The sequence below is a fragment of the Sinocyclocheilus anshuiensis genome, unplaced genomic scaffold (genome assembly GCF_001515605.1).
Source record: "Sinocyclocheilus anshuiensis isolate Anshui unplaced genomic scaffold, SAMN03320099.WGS_v1.1 scaffold816, whole genome shotgun sequence".
NCBI classification, from domain to species: Eukaryota; Metazoa; Chordata; class Actinopteri; order Cypriniformes; family Cyprinidae; genus Sinocyclocheilus; species Sinocyclocheilus anshuiensis.
The window spans coordinates 1,183,637-1,197,835 of NW_015554154.1; the positions used below are offsets into that span (position 1 = coordinate 1,183,637).

Consider the following 14,199-nt stretch of genomic DNA (forward strand, 5'->3'; position numbering starts at 1 on the left):
TTTTTGGATATGGTAAGATTAAACTTATTTTAGTGAATAAAATAAGTAAAAAAGTAATAAAGTAATAAAGTGTAAAGGATGGGTACACAAAATGTTATTTTATCCGTGCTTCTAGAAAATCCTCAATCTATATGTTTTCTAACAGCTGCTTGTGGCCATAAACATTTCCTTTTAATGTGGCTTTAAGCACTATGCATTGTTAAAGTTTTACTTTCACTGCGACTAAGCCGGTTAATGTGGTGTATACATGGAATAATCATACGAACCCAGAGCCTCCATATCAGTATACGATAAAACGAGCATCTTCCATCCGAAGACTTGTTGCAGTTCGGGGCAAAGCAAAAAAACATTGTCGAACAACAATATAAAATGCAGGAAACTATTAATTGGTTATTCTGCAATTAATTGTACTATAAATTATGCTACAATTGGAATATGCTGTAAATTGATCAACTGTTTGGCGTGATGACGTTTAATGTCTCCGACAGCGTCTGTAGTCCCATTTAGCAACTTGTTAGCAACCATCTTTTTTAAGAAACGTAACCATTTAAAAAAATCACGGGGGTGTTACTGGTGTGTTTTATGTCGTAGAATAAAACGTGAAAGTATCTTGAGCTTGTGTGAACCACGGACCTTATTTTAGGGGATTTAACCAAACTCCCATTCAAAAAAAAAACATTGACCCTGGGACGATGCAACCGGAAGTGCTAAAATGCTAACTCACTTCAGGGATTTTGCCTACAAAGTGACATCATAGTTCCACCACTCTATTCGCAGTAGTGGTCGACCCACTTTGGTTTTTTGACGGCCGATGCCGATATCTTGGAAAGCAGGGTGGCCGATATAAAGCCGATATAATTGTATTTATTTTAATTAATATTTAAGAAATTTGAAATCATTTGAAAATGGATAATTAGACAGACTTCTCTCCGTATTAGACAGAACTGTTAACGGCGAACAAGAAGGGAGAATGTGCGCACTGTGTGCTCAGGCGCTGCCGCTCTCAGCGCCGTCAAAATAAAAGTCCAGTGCGCCGTCAAAATAAACGTCCTGCCTCGAACGCATCGGCCAAACAGAAAAACGTATTTTTTGGCATCGGCCTTGGCGATATATATCGGTCGACCACTAATTCGCAGGCCAGAGTTCACCAAGCTTGAACTTTGGAACGCAGTAAAATGTGAAACTTTTCGCACGGGCTTGCGTTTCCGGTCTGACACATTCGCATGCGTATAAATGGAAGTCAATGGAACGAAAAGTGCACTGTGACCGCCCCTTAATACTTAAACTTGACCACATTATTGAGCAGCAATTAGGCGTTCATTGAGTTAATAGTTAATTAGCTAATACAATGAATTGGACCTTAAAATAAAGTGACCGCATTTGCTATTCTTTGTTTCCTGAACAATCTGAAAATTATTTTTGTATTAAAAAAAAAAAAGACTAAAATACTTGTATATTAAATACTTTTTATACTTACACAATTCACAATGATCCACGTTGTTGGGTGGGTGAACAAGTCAAATTTGTTATTGTAATTGTGAAGTAAATCACTACTGGAACACTGTATTGACCAGTCAGCATCCAAGACTGAAACCATTGGTTTATATTTTATAATGATATACTGTATATTATATATCAAAAGTTTGAAGTCAGAAAGATTTTTTTTTGTTGTTTTTTTGTGATTTAGTTTTTTTTTTTCTTTATTTAGAAAGAATAAAGAATTTACTTTTCTTTATTTAGATAGGACAGTGTAGTGACAGGAGAGAGAGAGTGGGGGCGGGATTGGGAAAGGTCCCAAACTCGGGACACCCGCAGTGCGTAAGATTTTTTTAAAGAAAGTAATAGTTTTATTGGGAGAGAATGCGTTAAATTGGTCAGAATACTTTTAGATTGTTACAAAAAATTTCCAATAAATGCTTTTTTAGCTTATTTTTAACCAAAGAATCTTGAAGAACTGTATCACAACACTGTATTTAACTGTGAAAGTAGTAAGAAGTGTTTCTTGAGCACCAAATCAGCACATTAGAATGATTACTGAAGGATCATGTGACACTGAGACCTAGGAGTGATGACTGCTGAAAGTTCAGCTTTGCATCACAGGAGTACATTTTAAAGTAGAGAACTTTTGTTGTATTAATAGTTTGCAGTAGTAGTGTTTAACTGTATTTTTGATCAAATAAATGCAGATTTGGTCAGCATAAGAGATTTCTTACAAAACATTAAAACAAGTGACTGACTGCAAGCTTATGAACGATAGTGTATCTTTTCATACTCTCTTTGCTGAAAGTTGATGTTTTATGTGGACTTTTTTTTTTACATGCAGTCTCTGAAAGCATAAACAGTACGTCAGCAGATCCATTTCCTGCCAAACTCTTGCATTCTACTTCTGTTGTCCTTGATTGTATTTTTTTCAGCCCTCATAAAAATTTGAGTTGAATTCTATGTTGTGGATCTATGCAAGTCTCTTTCCTTCAGTTCCTCTTAAGACAGTGTGGCCAAGTAGATTTAAACACAGTGATGAGCTGCATTCTTTAAACATCATGTAAATAAAGTTTCAAATATACTGTACTTATTTTTCCATTTTATTTCAGGCATGCATTTTTTTATTTATTTTTTTTTAAACAAATGAGTTCTGTTCTTAGGGCTAGTTGTGTTTTATAGTTCTCATGAATCTTTAGGGATATTTATTGGTCATTACTGTGCATATTTAAATGAAACTATTATGTTATGGACATAATGTTTGTTTTTGAAAGATAGCTACAGAGGATAAAATGGAAAAAGTGCATCAGCAAGCCACCCTGTGTGTTACATGCCGCAGAATGTTTGAGTTTCCTGTTGAGCAACAGCAAGTCCTTAACCAGCACTCTGCCACTGCTCTCTCTACCGTACCAAGAAAGATTATCTAAACCGCACACATTCCCCTCTCAATGAGATCTGAATCACTTGATTGAACATAAAAACATCATGCCTATAAAACCACTAAAATGTGTTTAAAATATCTGCAGCAAAGCATGCATCAGAGGAGGATCTGCCATACATAATTAGTGGCCTAGTGCTTCATCTGTTTCTGTATCTGTCTCTCTCTCTCTCTCTTCCTGCCACTTCCCCACACCAGCATGTTTACAGGTGTACATGTGAGTAGTCTGCTACTCAAAGACACGTAATAAATACTGGTAGCAGCCAAAAGAGGCAGATAAATTGGTTGAGATGAAATATCTGGGAGTTTTAGAGTTTCTTCCAGACCTGGAAAAGTCATAGAAATTAACCACATTTTATGTTGTTGTTTTTTAATTGTAAGCGTTTTCTAATAATTTACTTTAAGGTATTTTGTTGGCTATAAACTGTATTTTGTGATTACAATCTCTATAGAATTATTTTAAAAAATCCTTATCCAATAATCTCTCCAAATTTCTCGATCTTCAGCCCTCTACGAACACCTTGGCAATTGAATCGCCACTGGCTAGTAAATTTTTTAGTTTACTCGCCAGACTGATATATATTGTGCGTTCGCTCGAACTGATTTGCTGAAATCAAAACAGGGACGATAATAGGTGAGCACCAGCCAATGAGATTGCCGTTTGCGCATTAGTTCCGCCCACTACCGGAGAAAGCGGTAGTTCTTAAAAGCTGCAGAATTCCAAAGGAACTCCGTTATTTTGACCGCAAAATACAACAAAGAATATCGTTTACATGTAGCGCGCATAGGTAGCGCGTCAATTCTCTCTCTCCCTCTCTCTCGCTGCGTGTGTGTGAAACAAAGCGACGGCGAGTCATGCGCTTCACACTGGAGTTTACGGTACGATAAATACAGGTGCGTTGCACATCCATTCAGATGAACTGAAAAACAGCACAGATCGCTTGGCGGAGAGTGAAACACTAATGCGCTCAGTCAGAGAGTGTTCGGCGAGTGAAAATATATCTGAGCTAAACTTATACTTGGCCTCCAACTCACACACTGGCGAGTAAAATCTGAGAATTTATTAGCAATTGGATAATATTAGACGTCATTTAGTCGCCCAGAGTGAAGATTTAGTCGCATATGCGAGTGATTTACTCGCAATGTAGAGGGTTGATCTTTAACAAACATTACGTTTCATATCAGTTTTTGAGTTAGCTCACTAAATCTAATTAAGCATAAATAACAAAGCATAAAATTGCTTTTTTTCCCCTTTTTTTTATTTTTTAAACTGTGTGCTTATGAGTTAGTTTGAAGCGCTTAACATAAAGCATACAGTTTATAACAACTTGGATCATGCACTTTTCCTGCAGCGGCTCACTCTTTGTCCTCCACTAATTTTTTAAAATACATTAACAACAACAATAAAGTATGTTGATATTAAATACATACTGAACATGAGGTATGGAAACGTCATTGTAACATCACCTTCTCCTAGGACAGAAACTCTTGAGTTTCAAATGACATTCAACACACAAAGAAGTTAAGCATATGCAGTGGTTAAAACAACTCTGCCTTTGTACACATGCGTGTCGAACCAAAAGACATTGTCATTTACTTTGCATATAGTCTAATTATCTGACTGAGGCATTTTTACAAAGAACCTGTTTATGATAGTACATTCACAGAGGATTGTAGAATTGTAACTTTGAATGGTAGTGCACTTAGAATATATGATTGTGTGTTTACTGCTGTAAGTTGTAGCTATGTTTGGTAGTGTGATCATTTCTTGTGGGCAGCGTGGGGAACGGGGTAAGAGCGGGGTGCTAAGCAGCAGCACTCAGTGGGAGAGCCGACCTTAACAACACACCCCAGAGAATGATGTTGAATCTCCCGAGCCACAAGCTTCTGCCTCGGTGCACAAACATGCCTGACACAGATAGTGTGACACAACGACCTTACAGAGCGGAAGTAGTGTTGTTTTAACATTGTATTCAGTGTATAGTGAAACTAGTGTATACGCTACCTAGTTCCACGATGAGAAGCACAACTTTGAGCCTGACTGCAGTTCGAAAAAGCCTAAATTAATAGACTTTTTGAAATTATGGCAGGAAGACTGATAACATGAATTGGAGCTCAATTAAGTCTTGTTTTATCTTTTATTGAAAACTGTGTGAGGGTCATGGCATTACTGTAATTCACATCAAAGGTTTTCAGATGTTTCTTTCATGTATTTCTGTAGAAAATGGAGCTCGAGTAGAAGTTGTTTGTCAGTCGCACTGAGACATGTACCAGCTATGCTTGTGAGCTTTATTTTGAACACACCCTGGGCCTCTTGACACCAAATCCAGGCAGAGCTCGAGTTAAAGAAGGAATGAGAAGTCAAACAGCAGAGCCAATCAGAAGAGAGATGAGTGATTGTACTACACAAGCCTGTGCCGGCACATCTTTTACTGACCTACATTTAGCTTCCCCGGCGCACACATAAGTACACCTGCCTGAAGCATTGGTTGGCTCCACTGCTGCACCAAACCGTCATCAATTAAACAGCTGTAGCTACTGAGGCTGATATTGCTTCTGCTCTAGATCAATGAGTGGGGCCTAGTGTAGAGAAGCCCTTCACTGATTCAAGTTTTGGATGTGTTTGTGGTAGCAAAACATCATCATATGTGATTTGAAGATTTTCAGTAGCCACAATTCACAAGCTGTAAGATACAGACTTCACTTTATGCTGTGTTGGGAATATGATTATTTTTGTGTACCTGTATAAAGCTTGATGCTTGATGCTTTGGTGAGGTTGGACCAAAAAATGACTGTAAATGGATAGGCACATAGGCTATCTGCTCGCTCTGTGCAAAATGAAATAACCACCTGCCCTTAAGTGATTTAAACAAGTGGTTCTGAGCCTGGAGCCGGAGCCCACTAGAGGCCTCAAGAATTAAAAAATCTCATTATTAGTCCAACAAAATAAGGGGCCTTGGAGGATTAGATCCATCATGACTTAAATGTTAAAAAAGTATTATTATTAATATTAATATTTTCATACACGATTTTTGATTTTGCAATTCTGTTTGGTAATTGTAAGAAAAAAAAACTGATGTTAGCAACTCCATGCTAAACAACTATGAATAATTTATAGATTTAGCATTTGCATTTCTAACCTAACTGATTGTACTAAATAGTTGTATTTTTTTTTTGTTGGCATTTTGAATTAGTATTGTGTATTGAATTGTATAGTGCTATATAAATAAACCTGCCCTGGTGTAGGCCTACTACTGGAAGTGTCATGGAATCTGCCTTTTCTTCTCGTCAAGAAACACTCAGGTCGCAGAGTTCCAAATGCCAAAAAAGTCGAGATGCCTGCAGAACATCTGACCATCTCACTGGCAGCTAACAGTTTCATACAGTTTGTAACCAGTGATCTTGTTGCAGGTGTTCTTCTTTTCTCTCCTCATAATCTCCCCAATACTCTCAATAAATTCTCCCATCACAGTCACCTCAATAATGAACTATCTTGTTCAAGGTGGCAGAGTGACAACTAGTGTATCTTATTCAGTGTTATTTTTATCAAAAGAACATGTTAAAGGCCATGTGAAGCAAAAGAGCAACAAGTATCATGTAAATAACAGAGACCCTGAAATCATGGATTCATTCAGGCTATTCTACAAACACATTTTAAATGAATAGTGGAAATATACCATAGAAGTAAAATGAGTTCTTGTTGGCTCAGTTGCATCTCTTCATCTTCATGTATCAGTATCCATAATTGTGATCTGAAACACGAGTATTTGCTGTATACAAGTAGGTTTCAGTGCATTATTGGTTGAATGTTAGCATTAATGAGCTTAATTTCCATGTAATCAATCAGGTGTCCTGGATGAGGACGTGGTTGTGATCGAAGCGACTCCTGCACCTGCAGTGCCTGCCAGCGAGGAGATCAACGTCACCTCCACGGACAGTGAAGTGGAGATCGTAACTGTTGGAGATGCCTTCAGGTGAGATTTCTCATCAATATGTCCTTGTAACTGGATTTCAGGAAGTGTTGTAATGTTTGCAGAGGACAGCTGTTAAACTTTTGATGAAGTAGATTTAAAGATCTTCACATGGCATTATATGAAACTCATATGAACTGCAGTACGAGGTTCATGGCTGTTTACGGCTCACTGAAGGCTCCAGTAAGGAACTGCTTCGTCCAGATGAGAGGGCACATCTGGGTTTAGACTTGAAGATGGTATTCTTTTTTGTTTTGAAGGCATTCCACTGAGCTCCCAGCTGTTATGGACCATTTTCACAGACTGTTATGACCATTACATTGGTCATCAGCATTGTAAATCATACAGGAGTTTTTCATTTTCTGTTTGAGAAAATGGAATCGCAAAAAATACTTGATTAATTGCCAAAGAAGTTTACCCAACTACGGCGACTTCAGCTTCTGAGAAACCCAGAAATATGAAACTGGTCCATTGTGTGCTTTAAGGATGAGCCCCATATCATGGAGAATGCCCACTTTTTGTCTTTCTGTGGATCAAAATCAAACAAGGTTCTCTTCTTCTTCTTTTTTTTTTGGGCCTTATGACCTGCAGGACGTTCTCACATTCTTGCGAAAAGAACTTCAGTGCCTCGGCTTGAGTGTTGTAAAGATTTCCATTGAGTTCACAGAAGAGCAGAGACTTTGCCTGTAGATTCGATTTTCAGTTTGCTTCACGGCATATCCATTTAATAAACGCTAGCCTCCGGTATTTTGGCTGGGTTCCCCCAAACTATGTCAGACGGAGCTCTCAGCAGGCTTCCCCTTTAAAATCTGATAGAAGCTCTGAACTCAATTACATCTGATATGGTTTTGTCCGAACTACGCCCCTCTTTTCCCGTTGGTTGATTTGGTTTCGCTGTCCCGCTTCTCTCCTAATTGTTATTGAGGCGTCTGTTCCCGAGCTGAGAATCATCGCTTTATTCTATTACTTTTTTAACCGCTGCCAGAAATGGTGCTGGCCGCCACCTAGACTTGTGCCGGTATTCGGTAGTGCGATATATCACGGTAATGAATATGCACGATATTGTTATCGTGGGCACTTCTAAATACCGTGAATAATTATATATTACAAATTATTCAGAATTTTGAATGCATTTTAAAAATACTTTTCCCATCAACTGGTCAAAATGCACAACACCGCTGTATGCTTCGTGAAAGACGCTTGCACACTCTGATGTAAACAAGAGTGGACGACAAGCACATGGCGGAACATGTGAGAGACGCTCTGGATGAAAGCGCACTTTCACTCTCTGACAGCAGATGGCGCTAAACTGCAGAAATAATAATAATAATAATTATTATAATAATTCATTTAAGTGCAGCCTTTACCCCGGAAACCCTGTAAATAAAGCAGCTGCACTACTTTCTGTTTCTGTAAACTGCCAATGAAAAATTCTTCTGAACATTCATTAATCTTAGGTATTCCAATATTTAATAACAGGTTGTTAAAATCGAAAGTTGCAACGGTGTTATTTAATGAGCTAACATGAACTAAGACTTGTATTTTTTAAACAAAGATTAATAACTTCTGTAGCAAATGTAGCTATTGCTCATTGTGAATGTTAATGCATTAACTAAGGTTAACTAATGAGGTCTTATTGTAAAGTGATACCTATTGGTCTTTATAGTTCTTTTGCACTTTAATCTGTGTAAAACTTTTAACTTTATACATTTTGCTGTATTGCTTTATTGCATTTAAATGTTCAGTTATTTTTGTTATAAGAAAAAAGTTATTAAACCTGTTATACTGTATTATGACAGCACTTTTTTTTTAACTAAAGCTCAATACCGTGATAATACCGTATACCGTGATAAAAGCATTAGCAATTAATCGCAACATGAAAATTTGATACCGGCATATCCCTACCGCCACCATACGCCTGCCAGCAAAGTCATTCAGTTGAGCCCGTAAAAAACCCGAACTGTCGTCATCGTAGGCTGTGTGTTGGAGGTTGATCGTGGTGTGGTTGTCTTTCTCAGGACCTGATGAGTAACTCCTTAGGCTGTTTATTCACTGGTGCATGTTTGCATGTTTTATCCCATAGCATTCACGGAAGCCCGTAAACCTCTGTGACAGCATGAGTGAGGTGAAACACAAGTTTTCACAGTCAGTCAAGCCTGGAGGGATGTTTATTTAACATGCACACAAAGATTAGTAAGTGATTTTATGGTTGCCAGCTGTAAAGCTATAATGCATGCTGGCCACAATGTGCTGGTCTCAGGAAAGCAGGTGGGTCTGTCAGGCACTGATGTGCAGCCCAGTCTGTTCACTTGCTGGATATGTTCAGAATAACATAATACTATAGAAAGCAACAGTACCTGCCCATTTTTTCAGCAGCCTTGGTTCTAGAAGTATTGTTTCTATTGATTTTACCCATATATTTCTATTTTCCTTCTATGTTTTAAAATAGAAGCAACTAAAGTGGGAGAATATACATACAATTACAAAGTGAGACTCATGTTCTTTACTGGTAAAATCACGACAAGGTACACCAATGCTTCCTCTCTCCTTACAGCTGATGAGGGCTGTGTATCGTTTCTATGCCCCGCCTGCCGGCCATGTGCTTGTGTTTGGGTGTAGAAATCACATCCTGTCAGAGAAGCTTGAGGAAGACTGTCTTGACTGCTGATTTTGCTGTCTGTGCTTATGTTGGCCAGATATATAGTGAGCAGTTCTATAGGTTTTTGTGTGTGTGTTTAATTAGATTTTCCCTCTTCCACTTGCACATTGTTTTCTCTGCACCAGTAAGATCAGCTCCCTCATTTATTTTCCTAAAGGTCATGAGGACCATTATTATCGCTCTTCAAACAACAGCACTGGAATGCAGCTGAAATCATGTTGTCCTGCCGTTATATGACTTTAGTGTGGAGAGTTAGGATGAGAGATAATGTGCAGGAATGTGGGCTTGTGTGTTTGTGACTGAATGCTGATCTGCAAGACGTGTGTCGGCTGTGGTTTGGATAAGACTTCAGTGAAGGGGGAGGGAGAGGCTTTACAGCTCAGGAAAACATCACGTGGCCAAGGTCAGAGGAAAATGGGGGTCTTTTGTGAGTGCACATTTGAGCAGTGTGAATAGGTGTAGTTTGCATTCACTCTTAGCAAGGCAGATACAGTGATAAAGTGGTCTCTACCGAATGCTTTGCGTGTCTTTGTGTAGTGATTTGAGTGCTACCTCTCAAATAACAGAGTTGACAAGGCACTTGTTTTTTGAGATGTAGTCCAATGCCAAGTATCAGATACATAATCTGTTTATAAAATGTTGTTTATTTACATTCTATTATGTTAAAAACATTTAAGCTATTTTGTATGTTTAACTAATAGGCTTTTCTGGCCATACCATTCAGTAACAACACATTAGACTGGTATGGCACTTTTTCTGCTCTTCTGCTGCCTGTTGGTTATTTATTACATTACATTCATTAACATTTTATTAATATATAATATGAGGCTAAATTAACTTTTACTATTTAAAATGAGGGATTTTAGTTTTAACTATTATTTTTATTTAGACAAAATAAATAAATAAAATAAAATCAGTTAATTAGAGATGTTTTGATTATTGAAATTTAATGAAACCATTCTAATGGAATCCAGAAAATAAAACGCATTTCATAAACCCTAAATTCACCAGGCATCTTCAGATTCATGTTCATACATTAAAACATCTGGATGGATCTAGATAAACTAGTCAACCTTATAAATCGAATAGTCGATTGTTGGATGACTAGTCGACTATCCAGATCCATCTCTAGAAACATATTTTGAAGAAGGCTCAGCTATGAAACGTGACTTTCTTCAGAGCTCTTCACACTGTCATAGGGCAACAGGGTTATTTGACTTGAGTATTTTTCTCTCTTTCTTTAACCCTGTTCTTTTTCTTTTTCACTCATATGCCTCCCTCTTGTTCTGCTTTCCTCTCTTCACTCCTCCCTTCCTCTAGTCTAAACTCATGCCTATGGAAAGCATTTCCAGGAACTGGATGTGTGTTATGTAGTGAGAGTGGTCTCATTTAATCTTTCCAATCTCCCTGAGGTGCCTAGGCTTGCAGTAGAATGCTGAGAGTGTTTCTCAGCTGGAGGAGGGGCTCTGGGTGTCTAAAGTCAGCTGGATGAGCAATGAAGCTCTTCCACTCAAAGATCCGTTGTTTATAGTGCATATGGAGACAGATGAGGGAAAGCATGAAGAAATTATATAGATAGATGGACTATTAATTCAGAGGAGGGGGGTCGGATTTGATGGAACCCACAATATGCGCAAACAGGCAGCAGCTGTGGCAGACATCCGCTTACGGCAGCGTTACAGACAAATCTGTATGTTTGCATTATAGATTTTTATCAGAAAACCTCTCTTCATTTGTTCAAATGATGATGTTGTCTTGTCTGAAATTGTTTCTGAGGCACTGGAATGGAAGATGCTATCTGGTGGTTGTATATGGTCACTTGCTTGGCTGGTGAGCCTCTGAAGCGACTCCGTTTCACCCCTCCCCCATTTCACAACAGCACACTGTCTTCAAATGCAGAACCTTGCAAAACTCGGCAGACGTCTTCCCACACACACAGGCATTTGACACATTTTGCATGGACTCCTGTTCTGTTGTATTGCTTAAAGAAATGGCTGGCTATTAAGGGAATCCAATGAAAAAAATGTCAAGACTCCCTTTCAAATTCTGCACAGGGTCTCTCATCTGACCTTTACGCTGGCTTGTGTTGATCCCGCCACTGCAAACTTGTCTGAGACGTACAGGAAGAAGAATTCCAATAATACGTTTGCAAACAAGGCACCGTGGACAAAGACCTAAAATTCCTAAAATTCCAAAATAATCCTACCTCCTCTCCATCCCGGTTACCACCCTATCAGTTCCTGTGTTTACAGAGTCTATCCCAACCATAGACTCAAAATGCCATGCTGGTATAATTTACAAAATAATCCCAGGCCTGCTTGTGGGTAATTAGCGTCAGGTCTCAGGTGATTTCTCTGGCTTTGCCTGTGATTCTGCCAATTAAAGAGCAGTGTCGCACACAGCCTCAGGTAATCCCCAGCACTCATGTCTGATTCGACACTCTCAAAGCTTCCTCAAGAACTTGGGGTCTTGAGTATTTTGGGCATGATTTTAAGTGTAGAGTTTTTTTTTCATAGTGTTTATTGTATGTAATATTTAGTATGTATAATTTAGTGTTGGGCGATATGCTCAATTTTCATATTGTCCTATTGTGTGCTGTGTCCTGTGAGTTCACCAATACACAATATTACTGTGCTAATTTATTTATTTATTTACTTGGTTTCATTGCCAAAAAGTGAACCAACTCCAGTGTAAGGCTAAAAACAGCCTAATGTTTTTAATATGACTGAATTTATATATCTCATAATATGACTGAATTATACTCATTTGTATTTAACATGATAACAATTTAATAGAAACATTGTAAGTTACTAATCATAAGGCTTACATTTCCTCAGTTATTCAAAAAGCAGCTACAGAAAACGAGCAAAGAACATTTACTTTACCAAAAAACATCATAACTGACTTCAATCTAGCGCGAGTTTATACACTTTAAAAACACTCCCGTTATAATCAGTGAAGCTGTTTACATTGTATGATGAATAAATCTTTTGTGCTTACATTGCAAGTACATCTGCACTTTGTTGTTTATGATGAGAGAATTCGCGAGTCAGAATTCAGTCAGCACGCACTGAACAACAAAACTCCGCTGTTTCAGCGATGACTCATCTGAATGCCTCTGATTGGCCATTGCATTCATAAGTAGGGATGCACCGAATGTTCGGCAACTGAAATTATTCGGCCGAAAATAGCAAAAAGACTGAATAAATTGTACCGAACAATGATATGACGCGATCAAATAGCAACCAGCACAGAGTGAGAGGCGCGCACTCTTTATTATGCAGCACACACGTCAGCAGTGTGGAAGCATTTAAACTGTCGGAGAAAGATGCAAAAGTCATTACAAGCACCGACAGCCAGAGACTGTTTAGGACTGCATCGCATGTCTTCAATGAGAAGAGGAAGGGGTGATTGTTGCTGGTTACTGTATGATGATTGAAATTGCGAAATGGCCTTGATTAGTAAATAAACTGCAGAACGTTATGTTTTTTAATATACGCGCGCATTGCATGTATTCTGACAGCGCTGCACGACCTCGCAGCAGATCTGAACCAGGGTTCAAAGTCTAAAGCGCGAGGAAAATCTGCGCTGATACAGTCGTCAGTTGCTCAGTCACATTTTTATGAATTTTTACAAGGCATGTGACAATGCGATACGTACGACATATTCGTAATGAGACTCATTTATAAATCTGTTGTCAACAAAAATAATTAGCCAATGTAACTTTTAGCATAGCCTATTTTATTTGAAGTGTATCCCGTGTATTCTGATACATGCATTAATGTTTCTGGGCTAAGCCCCGGATATCCACTCACTGTAGAACTGCCCCTGGAATCAAACCCATTATTTCAACACTTTGCTCTACTGATTGAGAATGCATTGTAAAAAATGGAGCTTTAATAATTTGAATATGATGGATTATCAACTAATTATGTACCTTCCTTGTAGGTGCGTTCAGATGTAGTATATAACGTTTTTTTATTAACGTCAACGTGCATACAGCACCAACAAGTTCGACAGTCAAGGCAAATTCTGTAAACACTGCTTTGATAAATAATGTTTTTTTTTTCTTCTTGTGCTTTTAGGTTCATTCAGACGGTCAACATTTGTGGCACCAAATGCATTGAAAGTCACAGATCAGGTGGAATTTTGGAAAGAGGGTGCAGCCTGAATCCCATCCTGCTGTTTCTCATCGGAGAGCTTGTCAACTTTTACTGTCAAAATGACTGAAATTTAACACAACACCACAAACTCATTTTTACTGTATTTTATTTAAACTACCAGTCAAAAGTTATTGAACAATAAGATTTTTAATGTTTCTTATAGAAGTCTCTTCTGCTCACCAAGCCTGCATTTATTTGATCCAAAGTACAGCAAAAACAGTACAATTTTGAAATATTTTTACTACTTAAAATAACTGTTTTGTATTTGAATATATTTTAAAATGTTATTTATTCCTGTGATCAAAGTGGAATTTTAGGATCATTACTCCAGTCACATGATCCTTCAGAAATCATTCTAATATTCTGATTTGCTGCTCAGAAAACATTCTTATTATTATTGTTTTTATTATGTTGAAAACAACTGAGTAGATTTTTTTCAGGTTTCTTTGATAAATAGAAAGTTCAGAAGAACAGCATTTATCTGAAATA

The 14,199-nt window shown here is 38.0% G+C and overlaps 1 protein-coding gene across 5 annotated transcripts in view; it reads left to right on the forward strand.

The window, feature by feature from the left end:
• Positions 1 to 14,199, forward strand: part of LOC107670738 (E3 ubiquitin-protein ligase Arkadia-like) — a 57,440-nt gene that overhangs the window by 18,845 nt on the left and 24,396 nt on the right. For all 5 annotated transcript variants that reach the window (XM_016463454.1, XM_016463458.1, XM_016463457.1 and 2 more), the window contains exon 3: positions 6,765 to 6,891. In XM_016463454.1, the coding sequence (XP_016318940.1) occupies positions 6,765 to 6,891 (127 nt within the window). The remainder of the gene's footprint in view (positions 1 to 6,764; positions 6,892 to 14,199) is intronic.